The following is a 16,944-nucleotide window of genomic DNA, read 5'->3' as shown; positions in this document are numbered from 1 at the left end:
TCACGAACGAATCGGATGTCTCACCAGATATTCTGACGCTTGGGTGTCGCACAAATCAGCCTAATAAGCTTTACCGGAAAACCATTTTCTATCATTATATGCCACAGTTCGTTCCGTTTCACTGAGTCGTACGCTGCTATGAAATCTACAAACAGATGATGAGTCCGCAAGTTGTATTCCCGGAGTTTATCCAGGATTTATCGCAGAGTAAACATCTGGTCCGTTGTAGATCGCCCTTGCGAGATTACCTTGTAGGCGGTATTGAAGAGTGATATGCCTCGATTTTTAGCACAATTGAGTCTGTGCCCTTTCTTGTGGATAGGACATATGTATGAGGCCATCAAGCCAGCTTGAAGGCATTACTTCTCTCACCTAAAGTATTTTAATCACTTGGTGGATTTTTTCGTTCAGCCGGTCACTCCCAACTATAAGAAGCTCGACCGGGATTCCGTCCTTTCCAGCGGCCTGGCCTTCAGCTCTCGAACAGCTTTTCTCACATTGTCTCACATTCTCTCATTGTTCAACAATAGCTCAAAGTGCTCCTTCCATCTATCAGCCAACCCTTCTCGGTCGGACAACAGATTTCCGGAGCGCGTCCAATTACAATATGTTTTTCGGGGGTAATTTTTCCATATTTTTTCGGGGGGTTTTAAGTTGCTATCACAAAAAGATTTGCATTAAATTTGCATTAAAAATAAGGAAAAAATAAAAATTGTTCTAGATCCCGATACAAAATATTAATTATTATACACATAATTGAGTTCTAGAGTTCTATATGGGAACCTACGGAGAGTGCCCAACACACGATGGAAAGAATGTCCTTTGCTAGAGGGATGGCAATAAGCAGTACCTACTTCGCACGTAAGAATATCCGTAAACACACCTGGCAACATTCAAGTGGAGACACTTGCTCATACATACGGCGTCGACATTTCTCGGATGATATAGATGTAAGGTTCTTCAGAGGTCCGAACATCGACTCGGATCACTATCTTGTAGTACAGCGATCCACAAACTGGGGTACATGTACCCCTTGGGGTACCTACGCTGGCTCCAGGGGGTACCTCGGACAAGAATGCGTAATGGCGTATGTATTCCAATTCCAATAAAAACTTATTAATGATGTTTTGGTAATTTCAAGAGGCTCGGAAGCCTCCTTTCAAGAGGCTCGGAAGCCCCCTTTCAAGAGGCTCGGAAGCCTCCTTTCAAGAGGCTCGGAAGCCTCCTTTCAAGATGCTCGGAAGCCTCCTTTCAAGATGCTCGGAAGCCTCCAAGAGACTTGGAAGCCTCCTTCCATGAGACTTGGAAGCCTCTTCCTGAGGTTCGGGAGCTTTCTTTCAGGCAACCTCGCTCAGAAGCCTCTTTCTATACGGCTCAGACCTTCCAATCGACTCAAATGCATCCTTTCAAGATGCTTGGAAGCCTTTAAAAATCTTCAGTCTTGTAATAAGCTTGATGTATGAACTTAAATTGAACTGCAATCTTTCACGGAATGACAAAATAACGCTGAATTTCGCGTGACACGAATTCACGAAACAACAGAACGATGCGTTTCATTATTTAACGCTTGTCAGTTGAAGAAGTTGTCCACCAGAAGCTGGACGAGCGGATAGGAGATGCCACTGGATCTGGCGACGTCAACAGATTGTGGGAAATTATCCACGAAGCTGTGACTACAACCGCGCAGGAAGTGTTAGGCACTGCACAGCGATATGCGGAGGTTTTACGCAACTGTCAATGGCGCGCGGCCTAAGACTGCACCAGTGCCCGCCATGAGCAATGACCGAGAGGGGAATTTTCCGACAGACAAGACTATGGCACTTCGAAGATTTGTTGAACGGTAAAAATGAAGGTGTATTAAGGAGCAGGATGGACATAGTCGGCGACGGTCAAGCTGTGGAACCACCAACGCTGGACGAGTTAAAGAAGGCTCTAAATGAGCTGAAAAACAGTAAAGCTGCTGGAAAGGACGAGATCCCGGTCGAGCTTCTCAAACACAGAAGTGAGCAACTGCATCAATCAATCCACCACATTATCCAGAAAATATGGGAGGATGATGAACTGCCTGCTGGTTAGTTGGATGGCCTCATATGCCCAATCTATAAGAAAGGCCACAGACTAGAGTGTGGCAATTACAGAGGGATCACCCTTCTGGACTCGGCGTACAAAATCCTGTCGCGTATCCCGTTTAGCAGACTGAGACCGCTTGAGGAGTCCTTCGCCGGCGAATACTAGGCAGGTTTTCGTGAGGGCCGATCAATGACGGATCAGATGTATAGCCTGGGGATGATCCTTGATAAATTCCGGGAGTACAACTTGCAGACTCACCATATGTTCATTGATTTCAAAGCAGCGTACGATTCAGTGAAAAGAAATGAGCTGGGGCAGAGTATATCCGAAAATGGTTTTCCGGCGAAACTGATTAGACTGATACGTGCAACGCTAGATGGATCGAAATCAAGTATTCGGATGGCAGACCTCGTTTGTGACCTTAGACGGATTGAAGCAGGGTGATGCACTTTTGAATTTTTCGTTCAACATTGCACTCGAGGGCGCTATTAGGAGATCTGGCGTGCAGAGGAACGGCAGTATCGTCACACGGTCGCATATGCTCATGGGCTTTGCGGACGACATCGACCTCATTGGAATCGATCGCAGAGCAGTAGTGGAGGCTGTTGTCCAACTAAATAGGGAGACGGCGAGGATAGGCAGGATGCAGGACAATGTGAGAACCCAGATCATCAATTACCCCCGACCCATAGGCTTAGCTTAGCTTAGCTTAGACTGACTGTACATATCAATGGTTGCTACTCCGTGATTGATCAGAACTGGTGCAAATTGCACTACGATCCAAGTGAATAGTGGTTGAGATTTACCAACTATTCTCGAAGTGCACGTTTCAGCAGCTCGCAAATGTTGATCAATAACGGCGCCGGCCAAGTCCTTACAGTCAGTTGGGAAAGGGAGGGAATGTGAGTGTGTGGTAATTGTTGCTACTAGAGACCGAGAATACCTCTGCATCTCCACATTTACCACGGGAAGGAAGTAGTGTTAGTTGGGTGGGGTAATCAGTAATATAGATCGGGATTCACCATGGAAAGTGATGTGACCTATGAAACTTCTACACAGCAGTATTAGCATTTCCTTAATTTGTTCAACTGTTCATTCTTCGCGAGAATAAACAATCAATCGCTCAAAGTGAGCGATTGTTCATTTGAATTTCGGATTAGGCCCGCGTTATCATTTCATTAACGTAAGAAAAGTAAAAAAGAAACGGGATTTAAATTGAAAATAATTGATAGTAATCGGAAAGCTAATGTTATTCAGCAACCCTTATTTTATCTCTATTTGACGTTAAGTAAGAATGTAAATTTACGTTCATTTTACATGTCGTTTATTTTGCATTACTTTCGCGCGCGTGTGTGTCACTTGCATTGACCAGTATACCGTAATCAGGATCTCACTGGTATTAATCCTGATGTGCCGGTTGGCACTCGTGTTGGGCTTGTGCGCTTTGAGCGGCACACGTTCGCTTCCCAGTCTACATAAAATCGCACATGGTGCAATACAAGATGCTAAATTGGAGACGATATACATACATGTTGTGTGGAAAAGTACATCTATCGCCTGCACTCCAGCATCCTACACGACACTATATACGTTCATGTGTTGACTGGGTTTGATAGGGCCTGCTTATGGACACATGTAGCTTTTTGTAGAGGTTTAATAGATCCCACTGTCAAACCCCACCACATCCTAGGCAGGCCCCCTAACTCGCAGTGACCATGGGGAGGGGTCGTCAAGCCCTTGGACATAGTCCCTGCTGCCCCTCATCAATTACCCCCGACCCATAGGGCACATTAATAGGAGTTGACCAGCTTTGATCCCAAACGGACCTGGTACCTGCCATTAAACGTTGTTGTAACGAACCGAACCCGAAAAAGCAGGTTGGTGTGGGATGCGGCAGTTGTCAAAGATCAATTAAACCGTCTTAGACGAATTAAGTACTGTCCATTTAATTCCACCAGTTAATTTTCGTTATCTTTGCAGATACGTATTTCGACCACAACTGTGTGGTCGTCTTCAGTATCTCGTACTTGACTCGACTCGAAGTCGAGTCAAATACGAGACACTGAAGACGACCACACAGTTGTATGTGTGTGTATGTGTATACAAACTAACCCCCACTGTCTGGCAGTGATGTTATGGAAGAAAGCTGTCTGTTAAAACAGTCAGATTTAATCCGGGAGTTAGAAAGTGATAGCTCTACTGCAGCTCCAGTGACCCATTTCAGAGTGCCTGGTATTTCATGTCCACTCCGAGGTCACTATTACTAACAGTAAGCCTCGCCTGGTTATGCTACAGTTTATCAAATGGATAAATGTATCATAATCAAACTTCCGGATTCAAAATATATATATAATAGGGGTATTCACTTAACAGCGTAAGCAGCTGCGTATCTGATTATTGAAATGTTTCATGCGCAATCACATGGGACATATTTCAAATCACCTGTGAAACATTTCTATAAACAGATACGCAGCAACCTACGCCGTCAAGTGAATCCCCCTAATATGTTTTGAATTCAGCGCGCATTTAGTTTAATTCATTATACATATATTTTTAAATAGTTGTTGTATCTTACCATTCCAATGTTCCTCACTTTTATTTACTGGTGATCCTCCTCGTTACACCCTATCCACTTCTCCTATTAGCAATTACCATGAACCGAGTTAATAATCAAATTGTCGAGAAGAGTGTAAACAAGTTAAAATTGTTGGGATAAATAAAATGATACGATCTCACAATTTATCCGGATTATAAAGCAGTGAATATAATGAATGTGTATCCTTGATATCATCATCGAATACTCGCGTTGTGAACATGCAAAATTTCCATACGATTATAATTCTAGTCATTACTCAATTTTGCTCGTGATTTTCGCATAATGAAATATCATATAAATCCGTCGGAAACTAAAATTAACATATCTGCTGAAGGAATGAAGAACATCCATCCAGCCGTTTCGAGTTATGCGGAAACGAAATAACACAAATTACGTAACGCTGAAGGGGGAGGGAGGGGGTCAAGCCGAACTTTATGAATTTTAGAAAGAACCTGAAGATTATTTCATCTTTATTACATAGAGAAGAAGATTATAACTTAAAACCACAAATACTTTAGGGACTTGGAAAAGAAAAGTAGAACTTAATAATATTAATTTTGAATTAATAATTATTCTGAAGAAATCAATCAAATTGGACGAGAGATATGCCTATTTGGTGGCACTCACATCCCATAATGTCAGCTAAGCAGAGGTGTAAAACTGCCACCGGACACGACAAATTCGCAGCCATAGCTTGAGATCAACAAAGGGAATATGTAGAGCCACCAAGTTGATTCTACGTTGAATTGTTTTTAAAAAAGAATCCACAATTTCAACTAACACACAACCTCGCATGGGTTCACACACACAAAAGCTATGAATAAAAGAAGAATACTCCCTTGCGTCACTGAAACGTCGACGATCACCATTGTAATCCTTGCAGCTTTTGATCGAAACCTGCGATCTTCTCATATTTCACTACACTTTTGTAACTTCACCATGTAATAGTTATTCGGATCACTCGAAATGTAAAAGAACACTCAAATTAGGAGATGGAAAAAAACCGTGACAGAAAATTTTACAGTAAACCATTCACTGAAGACGACCACACAGTTGTGGTCGAAATACGTATCTACAAAGATAACGAAAATTAACTGGTGGAATTAAATGGACAGTACTTAATTCGTCTTAGACAGTTTAATACATTCCACTAAAAGAGCTTAATATATTTTTCCGAAAGATCAATTGTTTTATAACTCTTGACAGTTGTGGGCGAATCCTTGCAAGTACCATCATTTCGTTCCCGCTACATTTCGTTGATGTTTCACGATATCAACTTCGGAAGACTTCTGGAGCTTTTCAAGACGCGTGTTTTTCGTGAATATCGTCTTTTTCCGTTGCCGAGTTATATTGATTTATTTGATAAAACTTGATATAAGAAAATAACATATCTTCAATTGTTTGACATAATAAAGAATATGAGTTGCTCATTCAAATGCCGTGTAAACATTTTTGTTTTGTTTTGGTTTGCTTCAATTGAAGGTATCAACTTTGAAAGAAAAACAAGTTTCTCAAAATAGGAATGTCTTGTTCATGCAGTTGCCTTCGTGCACCGATTTATTGATAACACTAGTCAACAGTGTTTTACTCCTTACTTACTTTACTTATGGATCCTGTACACCTCCGGTGGTGCCAAGGGCCGACTTGAAAGATCTCCATCCTGAGCGTTGCCCCGCTATCGGTTTAACCTGTTGCCAGGTTAGATTTCGGCCGACTTCTTTTATTTCTTTATTGAGGCTTCGCCGCCATGAGCCTCTGGGTCTGCCTCTGCTTCGATGTCCCGCTGAGTTCCAGTCTAATGCTTGTTTACAGATTTCGTTTCCGCCCCTACGTAGAGTGTGGCCGACCCAGCCCCACTTCCGCTCCCGAATTTCTGTTGCTATCGGCCTCTGGTGACAACGACGATGGAGCTCGTTGTTCGAGATCCAGTTGTGAGGCCACCAGGCCCGAATTATATACCGCAGGCATCTGTTAATGAACACCTGCAGCCGTTGAGTGTTCTCCACTGATATTGGAAGAGAGATATTGGAAGCTTTCAACATTCTCCACTGGTTGCCCAGCTACTGTGAAACTGGAAGGAGTCACCGTGTTTACATCCAACGAAATGGTTTTGTTGAATCTATACCATTTCGTCGAAAGACATTTCGTCGAATTACATTTAGTCGAATGACATTTGGTCGAAAAGACATTACGTCGAATGGACATTTGGTCGAAAGGACATTTAGTCGAAAATGTTTTTTTAAATCCACTAGATACGCAGGACATTTGGTCGAATGACGTTTGGTCGAAAGGACATTTGGTCGAATTGACATTTAGTCGAAATCTGATTTTAGTATGAAAAATTTTCGTACATTTGGTCGAATGACGTTTGGTCGAAAGCGAGTTTTCGAATTATAAATCTTGATAAATTTAGTCTAACAACGTTCCGTCGAATGGCTATTTGAAAGAAAAGAACTTTAGCCAATAACAATAAAAAAATAAATGGTTTATTCGGGTTTTCTAAAAGTCACATAATTATTGCTCCAATATTTCCAAAGAATGATGGGTCCATAAAAAGAATAAATAATACGAAAACGGTGAATATCCCGAGAATATTTCCGACTGGATATTGATATTGGCGAACCCCTCTAACCGACTACGATGAATCTATACCACCTGGTCAAAAGAAATTCATAACCATTTCACCAGAAATTCATATGACCATTAGGTCGGAATTAAATTTTCGACCAATAATATACGAATTATGGTTGGAAGACAATTTCATTCTGAACTAATTATTGTATAAATATTGAGTGAAAGAAAGAGTTTCAATGAAAAGAATAAGAAAATCATTTTCATTCGACCAAATGTCCCTTCGACTAAACGTCCTTTCGACGAAATGTCATTTGACCAAATGTCATTAGACTAGCTGTCAATTAACGAAATGTTCCAAAGCCGACTACGATGAAGTAGAAACATTGATGTCATTGGTTTTTGATAATGTGCCGAAAAAAAATAGAGGGTATTTCACCATCAGTGTCTAATATTTTGCTATTTCTGTAGGTTTTCAATTTTTCTATAATGCACCAGAGTCTCCAGAAGTTTCTTTAGCTCAGGTGAAAAATCTTCATTGACATCCATATTCGTTTCTTCCGCTCTTCCGCACTTTCGCTGAACTTCCTCACGTCGACTGAATTCCTCTTATCAGTTTATCCATGAATCTTGTGGATTATTTATTCAAATTCAACCAAAAATTTATTAACGAATTATCCATTTAACTAATTACCTATTACCAATCACACACTTTCAACATTCGACTAAATTTTCATTCGACTAAATGTCCTTTCGACTAAATGTCCGTTCAACTGAATGTCCATTTGACTAAATTTCCATTCGACTAAATGTCCATTCGACTAAATGTCCCTTCGACCAAATGTACTTTCGACTAAATGTCATTCGACTAAACGTCATTCGACGAAATGTCATTCGACGAACTGTCCCAAAGCCGTTTTGTTGACGTTGATGACTAAACCTTCCGATGAGGAGCGCTCGGCAAGGTCGTTGAGCTTACTCTGCATATCAGAGCGCCGTTGCGCGAGGAGTGCAACGTCATCAGCCAATTCGAAGTCGTTTAGGTGCTCCATGGTTATAGGCTGCCATAACAGCCCGCGGTTTGGTTCACGGTCAATCGCATCTATCAGAATCTCATCAGTGTTTTACTCCCTTCAACCATTTTCAGTGTACTTGAAAGAGTTTTCTTCGCTGAATTCAGTCATGTATTCAGATTTTTTGTAACACGTCCAGTTTTTGAGAAAAGGGGTTTAAATTTACAAAACTACGTATTCTTATGGGAATTTGGTTTCTCTGTTCTGTAAAGCTGTTCGGTTTATAACTTTGAGAAAACAAATCTGCTTCTGATCGGTATATTGATGAACAAAATACGAAAAAATTTTCGTAACCAATGCTGCAATAGATCAACCAACTGGTCTCAATGGAAAATTACCCAACAAGAAAAAAAAGAAGTGGCCATAATTAACCAAGAAAAGGAACTTATTACTTCTTCGGTTCATTTCAAAATTGGAACGATAATTCAGAATCATGAATCACCCAAAAGACAGACATAACGGGAAAATAAATCCCATTTCTCCCATCAACCTCTTGCAAATTAGTTGATCACACATTCCTGTACCCTAAGTACATTGTAGTCATCGTTCTCCAACAAACGGATTATGTCCGGAGACAAAATTGTAAATCCAAACCCAGCCCAGACAAACACACATGATTCAATGTATTTGCACTCTGCATATCCGGTCAATCATCATCGGCCCCCTTCATCGGAAGGGAGACCGCACTTTCAACGTTTTTGAGCTGTCATGTTATGGTTGTAACAATGAAAAAGGGGAGCCCCATTGAAGTCATCCAAACGCTACTCAAAACCCACATACCACGGTGTCGCCAGTCGACAGCCATTCTGGGACGAATTGTATAAATAGTGAATGGCGCGTCGCGGTCCTGAAATGTTCATAAAAAGCCGGCTGCCTGCGGTGCGACAGTCAAAGTCCGGTGACGGTGAAGGTAGGTGGCGCGTGGCGCGACTAATGCGATTCACAATAATTATTGTCCTATAGGCAAAAACTGACGGCTGTGCGAACACATCAGACTAGTGGAAAGCCAAAGCACGACTATGATGACGCGCTTTTGGTTAATGACATTCCAAACAATAGAACACGCTTTTGCATCGAACGCCTAAAGTCGTCATTTTATTGCTTACCCAATATGCGAGCGCCCTTCAACCTTCATGGATTATGGTGTTGCGATTTGGCCATGCGAAACGCATTTCAGGTATTTTTTGTGCAACTTCTATCCACCACTCAAGTGGGTGTGATTTCTAATGTGCATAGTTAACTGCTGGAGGGCTACGATAGCTAGCAACCTCAAACCTTGAGCATTTATGGTTATGGGGAAAGCGTCAATTATTCGTTAGCTTCACTGCAAGCATCCGTCAATGAAAGGCCATCATTGACAGCCCAGAAGCTAAATTGTTTTGCCCATATACGACGACGGCACATAACATAGCCTTGGGTAACAAAACTTCTTGTTGTGCCTTTCATTATTTTTAAAATGGAACGCATCTTGCTTCCAGCTCAGTACTCCTCAAAAAATCTTCAAACTCCACCAAAACAAATTATTAATTCTGCTTTCATTTGCATAGTTTGAACTTCACTCCACTGAAACTACCTTCTCTGTTCGGAATTCAACCCAATCACTTTCAGCCGTTGCTTACCTCTGTAGCCGCGCTACGGAAAGCCCCTCTACGTGAGGTAATGATTGCTAAATGAATCATCGCGTGGAATCCGCAGCAACTTGAAACGCAGGTATGCAAAAGCCTGATCGATCGGACGACTCATCGGTGGGTTCTGAGTAAAACCGATTTGGCCAGTTTCGGTTAATGACCTGAATGTTCAATGAATGCAACTCCGCAGAATATTACATTCTTGGTGTAGTATAACAATTCGACCGTGTTTGTTTCATATTTAATTTATGCATATCAACTTTGTAGGCAGCATTCAGTCGTGTTTTTTTAGACATGGCAGAGAGTTATGGAAATTAAATTTCATTGAGCAACGTTCCTTAGTAGGTACCTAACATTTTTACAATTTCGAAATAATCTTGAACAACAAAAGTTTCAAGCATCAATACGATTTGAAAAGGCCCATCTTCACTCCGTTATTTATCTCGAGTGCTTGCAGATTCTTATATCTTCCTTACTGCCAACAGCCACAATGAATCATCCAATTACGAACTCTTTCCAGACCGAGATAAATAGATGTTCAGAGCCAGTTAAATGCCAATAAATTAAAAACCGCTCGTACCACACATTCTCTGCATTCTCGTTTTGAAACTTCCATTCCATTGAAAGACCAATTCATTTCGCTCGAATCATTCCGCTTGGCAAACGATGCTCAAAGCGCACATAGTGGCCAGCGATTGGATAAAAGCTCAAATAATTTTTCATGGTTGCAATATTTGGAAATATTTTCGTTATTGCCTGATACCTCTCTGCCAAAAAGTTTAAAAGGCAGATGACAGATGCTCAGAGGCTTCTTAATAGAAGTCGATAGACGTCTTTGTACAAGCTGAAAGACATTAGATTTAAAGAAGCTTGAAGAAGAAGTTGAAAGGCTTCCTGCGAGAAGTTGAAAAACTTCCTGAAAGAAGCTGCGAAGCTTCCTATGAGAAGCTGAAAAGCTTTTTGAAATAAACCGGAAAAGAGGAAAGCTTACTTGAAGAAGCTGAAGAGCTTCCTATATGAAGCTGAAAACATTTTTGTGAAAAGTAGAACATCTTCCTGGAAGTAACGGAAAAAGTTCCAGGAATAAACTGAAAAACTCCCTGGAAAAAGCAAAAAAGATTCCTGGAAAAAAATATAAGGTTCCAGGAAAAAAGGTGAAAAGCTTCCTAAAAAAAAGCTGAAAAGCGCAGGCAGTTATCAGGAAGAAGTTGAAGAGCTTCCTGTACGAAGCAGAACACCTTCTTCGAAGAAGCTGTATAGGTTCCTAGAAGCAGCTAAAAAGCGTTCTGCAGAAAGAAGAAGCAAAAAGGTTAACAGGAAAAGGCTGAAAATCTTCCTGGGAAACAAATAAAAGGCATCCCAGCAAAAGCTAGAAAGCTTCTTGTAAGAAGCTGAAAAACTTCTCGGAAGATGCTTAAAAGCTTCTCAAAGCACCTGAAAAGCTTCTCGGAAGAAGCCGAAAAACTTCTCGGAAGAAGCCGAAAAGCTTATCGGAAGAAGCCGAAAAGCTTCTCGGAAGAAGCTGAAAAGCTTCTCTAAAGAAGCTGAAAAGCCTCTCGGAAGAAGCTGAAAAGCTTCTCGGAAGAAGCTGAAAAGCTTCTCGGAAGAAGCTGAAAAGCTTCTCGGAAGAAGCTGAAAAGCTTCTCGGAAGAAGCTGAAAAGCTTCTCGGAAGAAGCTGAAAAGCTTCTCGGAAGAAGCTGAAAAGCTTCTCGGAAGAAGCTGAAAAGCTTCTCGGAAGAAGCTGAAAAGCTTCTCGGAAGAAGCTGAAAAGCTTCTCGGAAGAAGCTGAAAAGCTTCTCGGAAGAAGCTGAAAAGCTTCTCGGAAGAAGCTGAAAAGCTTCTCGGAAGAAGCTGAAAAGCTTCTCGGAAGAAGCTGAAAAGCTTCTCGGAAGAAGCTGAAAAGCTTCTCGGAAGAAGCTGAAAAGCTTCTCGGAAGAAGCTGAAAAGCTTCTCGGAAGAAGCTGAAAAGCTTCTCGGAAGAAGCTGAAAAGCTTCTCGGAAGAAGCTGAAAAGCTTCTCGGAAGAAGCTGAAAAGCTTCTCGGAAGAAGCTGAAAAGCTTCTCGGAAGAAGCTGAAAAACTTCTCGGAAGAAGCTGAAAAGCTTCTCGAAAGAAGCTGAAAACGCTTCTCGGAAGAAGCTGAAAACGCTTCTCGGAAGAAGCTGAAAACGCTTCTCGGAAGAAGCTGAAAACGCTTCTCGGAAAAAGCCGAAAAGCTTCTCGGAATAAGCTGAAAAGCTTCTCGGAAGAAGCTGAAAAGCTCCTCGGAAGAAGCTGAAAGCTTCTCGGAAGAATCTGAAATGCTCCTCGGAAGAAGCTGAAAAGCTTCTCGGAAGAAGCTGAAAAGCTTCTCGCAAGAAGCTGAAAAGCTTCTCGGAAGAAGCTGAAAAGCTTCTTGGAAGAAGCTGAAAAGCTCCTCGGAAGAAGCTGAAAAGCTTCTCGGAAGAAGCTGAAAAGGTTCTCGGAAAAAACTGAAAAGCTTATCGGAAAAAGCTGAAAAGCTTCTCGGAAGAAGCTGAAAAGCTTCTCGGAAGAAGCTGAAAAGCTTCTCGGAAGAAGCTGAAAAGCTTCTCGGAAGAAGCTGAAAAACTTCTCGGAAAAAACTGAAAAGCTTCTCGGAAAAAGCTGAAAAGCTTCTCGGAAGAAGCTGAAAAGCTTCTCGGAAGAAACTGAAAAGCATCTCGGAAAAAACTGAAAAGCTTCTCGGAAAAATCTGAAAAGCATCTCGGAAAAAACTGAAAAGCTTCTCGGAAGAAGCTGAAAAGCTTCTCGGAAGAAGCTAAAAAGCTTACCGGAAGAAGCTGGAAAGCTCCTCGGAAGAAGCTGAAAGCTTCTCGGAAGAAGCTGAAAAGCTTCTCGGAAGAAGCAAAAAAGCTTCTCGGAAGAAGCTGAAAAGCTTCTGGTAAGAAGCGGAAAAGCTTATCAGAAGAAGCTGAAAAGCTTTTTGTAAGAAGCTGAAAAACTTCCCGGAAGAAGCTGAAAAACACAGCGGAAGAAACTAAAAAGCATCTGGGAAGAAGCCTCGTGAGCAAAGCATCCAGGAAACGCAAGAGCTGGAAAAGTTGCTTGCCAGAAACTAAAAAGCTTCTTGGCAGAAACTGCAAAGAAGCTTTTTGGCAGAAGCTGATAAGTTTCTAAAAGTTAAAAAGCTTCTTGGAAGAAAACTAGGATTTTTTTTCTAACAACAGATAAGATTTAAAAGTATCTAGCTGAAGCTGGAAGAAGCAGAAAAGCTTCTCGGAAGAAGCAGAAAAGCTTCTCGGAAGAAGCAAAAAAGCTTCTCGGAAGAAGCTGAAAAACTTCTGGTAAGAAGCGGAAAAGCTTATCAGATGAAGCTGAAAAGCTTTTTGTAAGAAGCTGAAAAACTTCTCGGAAAAAACTGAAAAGCTTCTCGGAAAAAGCTGAAAAGCTTCTCGGAAGAAGCTGAAAAGCTTCTCGGAAGAAACTGAAAAGCTTCTCGGAAAAAACTGAAAAGCTTCTCGGAAAAATCTGAAAAGCATCTCGGAAAAAACTGAAAAGCTTCTCGGAAGAAGCTGAAAAGCTTCTCGGAAGAAGCTAAAAAGCTTACCGGAAGAAGCTGGAAAGCTCCTCGGAAGAAGCTGAAAGCTTCTCGGAAGAAGCTGAAAAGCTTCTCGGAAGAAGCAAAAAAGCTTCTCGGAAGAAGCTGAAAAGCTTCTGGTAAGAAGCGGAAAAGCTTATCAGAAGAAGCTGAAAAGCTTTTTGTAAGAAGCTGAAAAACTTCCCGGAAGAAGCTGAAAAACACCGCGGAAGAAACTAAAAAGCATCTGGGAAGAAGCCTCGTGAGCAAAGCATCCAGGAAACGCAAGAGCTGGAAAAGTTGCTTGCCAGAAACTAAAAAGCTTCTTGGCAGAAACTGCAAAGAAGCTTTTTGGCAGAAGCTGATAAGTTTCTAAAAGTTAAAAAGCTTCTTGGAAGAAAACTAGGATTTTTTTTCTAACAACAGATAAGATTTAAAAGTTTCTATTTTTAAAAGACGCAACTCAGAATGCTCGATACAATTGAAAAAAAAAGTTGTTTCTGACTAAAAAAAAGTATCAATCCACTCTTCTGATGTTTGAATTTCTGTGAGCTTTTGAACGGAAACCCGCCACTGCACATCGCATCAACTTCGATTCTAATTGAACTTAATTAAATTGGCTGTCTTCTAGCCGCTAGACAGCCGTGAGCGCAGAAATAAAAAAAAAAGACGGGACCTACCTTCTTCATCACTCCCACTATCGTCAGCAGCAAAATCCTCCGCTCGGACGTCGACCAGCACTTTTTTGTCCGTACGCTTGAGTGACGTTGTTCCCGGATCGGCCAGCACGTTGTTCACGAATGTTGTGGCCAATGAGGACGAAGCACCGCTGCTGCCGCTGGTGATTACGTTCTCCTTGACCGGTTTTTGAGGTTTGCCCAAATTTGACGCACCGCTGCTAGTGGATGGACCGGCCACGGCACTGCCGGAACTCGATGAGGCCAGCGTTGACGCCACCGTTGAGGGCGGAGGCGACGCTAATGGACTATTACTCGATATGAATCGTTTGATGAGTTCGCTCGAATACTCGTCCAGGCTGGCGTCGGACAGATCGGAGGATGCTAGCGATATGGCATCGAAAAGGTGCTGACTGCTAATGTGCTGATTATTTAGGCTGCTCACGGCTTGCAGCGGGTTCGTAAGCAGGTTCATGAGATTCTGCGTTGACGTATTGGACATGGCAGTGATTGGCGGGACGTGGGTCGCTGAGGAGGAGGCACTCGAGATGTTGGGGGCAGTGCTCGTCGTAGGAACCAAAACGGGAGTAATACTGGAAGGTTGGGAGGATGTTGGAGTGGGATGATGTAGTTGTAAGGAAATGGGTTGAATGCGTTCTATTCCAGGGACAATAGCCGCCGGAACCGGCGGAGTTGCCGGTAGAGGCGAAGTAGGATCTCGCGTTGGCGCCAGAGGTGGTCTAATCTCTGGCAGCTTGGAGTACAGATTCTCCTTGGGCGAGAGCAATTTCATCTCCCGCAGTTTGGATCGCAGCGAATCGACCCACTCCTGCATGCACTCCCACGTGTTGGCGTTGAACCGGGCCACATCGGTGCTGAGGGTTATCACAAACTCGAACTCCTGCTCGACCGGAACGAGGGCGTGCGAAATGTGCTGGACGGTTTGCAGCGAGAGGGACCACTCCGGGCTGTGCGACGGCGCCTGTCGCGGATCGACGTAACCCTCGAGGAACGCTTCGCAGTCGTCATGGACGCAGAACACGACCCAGTAACGGTCCGCTTTCTAAAAGAAAAACGAAAGCAGAAAGGCGAAAGAAAAGAAAGGCCAATTAATCAACGGAGCCAGTGCACAGTTTTCGTCGCTTTTGTTTTCGTTTGGATGCGTGATGCGATCACCGATGGATGGATGGGGTGATGAGTAAATGGCCGATTAATGGCTGTGCGTTGGATGACGCGTGAATAACAATGATCGCGATTAGCAGTTAGCTGGTCGGAGAGTGTAATTTGTTATGAAGAGGTGTAACAAATCTAAAATCGATACACCGTTGCAGATACGTGCTGTTTTCGACTATGAAAATAGGAAATTGTAATGATTGTTTCGATACTTATAGTGATTATTGTAATTTGGCTTCTAACTGATCTTCGGAAATCATCTCTGCATCCTAATTTCTTACGTGTTTTAAATATAGATCAATGGATCACATTTGATGAAATTTAGGTCTTCTATAATCAAGCGATAAGATTCTTGGGTATAAACCAAAATCATGCTGAAGGTGAATGAGTTCAAACAACGGTCTGTGTAATTTTCGGGATGGTAATTTTATCACCTTCTCTAAAAATAGGGTCAGTCTTGCTATCCGCTTGATGTCCGAAAGCCGAAATAGTGCAATCCTATTATTTAATAATTGTGAGAGTACCTTACAATGTAAAATTGTCAGTTGATAGATTAAGAATGTTTATTCGATTTAAATGACAAGTATTTTTGGGTTCGATACTATGATTCTTGAGCAGAATGTAGTCTTTTCTAGAGCTAGAAATTGTCCAAATAGATGTTTGATGTTTTATGGATAAATATACTTTTTTCGCAAAACTCCATTCAGATCTTCATCGAATAGAATGTTACTTATCGTAACACACTTTATGATGTGCATGTTGAATGGGTCTTCATTGTTGATGTGGCGTTCATCCTGCATTCAACTTATTGAGTACTAGTTCGGAGTTTTTTCAAAAGTTATACTCCACACCAACCGTTGGTTTTTAGATTTTCCAACATTACTGTATAAGAACCTACCAAAACCTGTATAAGAACTGGGCATATGCAAAATTCTAGATTCTTATACAAACATTGTATGAGACCTTTCAATTTTGCAAGCTTTTCTTATAATATTTGTTTGTGAATTTACATTTTTTGTATAAAATCGTTCTAACAAACCTTTTTCTCATGAGACTCAGACTAGGCGTTTAATGGAACTGTCTTTAATGAAAATGTCGAAAAGAATTAACTGCCAAAAAGAGACAAGTTGGGTGCATTCCCAAGGACCTAATAGGAATAAATATTAGGGGTGATTCAAAAATGACGTACACTATTTTTTAAGATTTCTAGACCCGCCCCCTCCTCCTCTGTCACGCTTTTTTATATACCTAGTATATGCACTCTCACAAAATCTTAGACCCCCTCTCCCACCTAAAGCCTGTGACGTCATTTTTGAACGACCGTTTATCTGGAATCTTGTAAATACATACATAATACTTTAAGGAAAGTGAAATTCTCAAGAACAACTTTGTAAATGATGACAAACTCTGGGAAAACTGTCAAAGAAGAGTTAATCATTATGAAAAAATGTTAAAAATGTGCAATTTTAAAAGAGTAGTATTTATAATGTAGTATAATGAAAATGAGAGATGAAGTAATTTTCTTCCTTTTTCCTTCTCCCGTCATCCTTTTTCTTCTTTCTTTTCCATTCATCCTTCTTCCGTATTTCTTCTTCCTTCTTCCTTTCTCCTTTCTATC

At 41.6% G+C, this 16,944-nt stretch overlaps 1 protein-coding gene across 1 annotated transcript in view; it reads right to left on the bottom strand.

Moving 5' to 3' along the window:
* LOC134223410 (serine-rich adhesin for platelets) overlaps window positions 1-16,944 on the bottom strand; it is a 111,986-nt gene that overhangs the window by 35,274 nt on the left and 59,768 nt on the right. The window contains exon 3 of the mRNA XM_062702547.1: window positions 14,157-15,216. Coding sequence (XP_062558531.1) covers window positions 14,157-15,216 — 1,060 coding nt within the window. The remainder of the gene's footprint in view (window positions 1-14,156; window positions 15,217-16,944) is intronic.

The sequence above is a fragment of the Armigeres subalbatus genome, chromosome 1 (genome assembly GCF_024139115.2).
Source record: "Armigeres subalbatus isolate Guangzhou_Male chromosome 1, GZ_Asu_2, whole genome shotgun sequence".
NCBI lineage: Eukaryota > Metazoa > Arthropoda > Insecta > Diptera > Culicidae > Armigeres > Armigeres subalbatus.
This window is presented reverse-complemented; position numbering and strand designations above follow the sequence as displayed.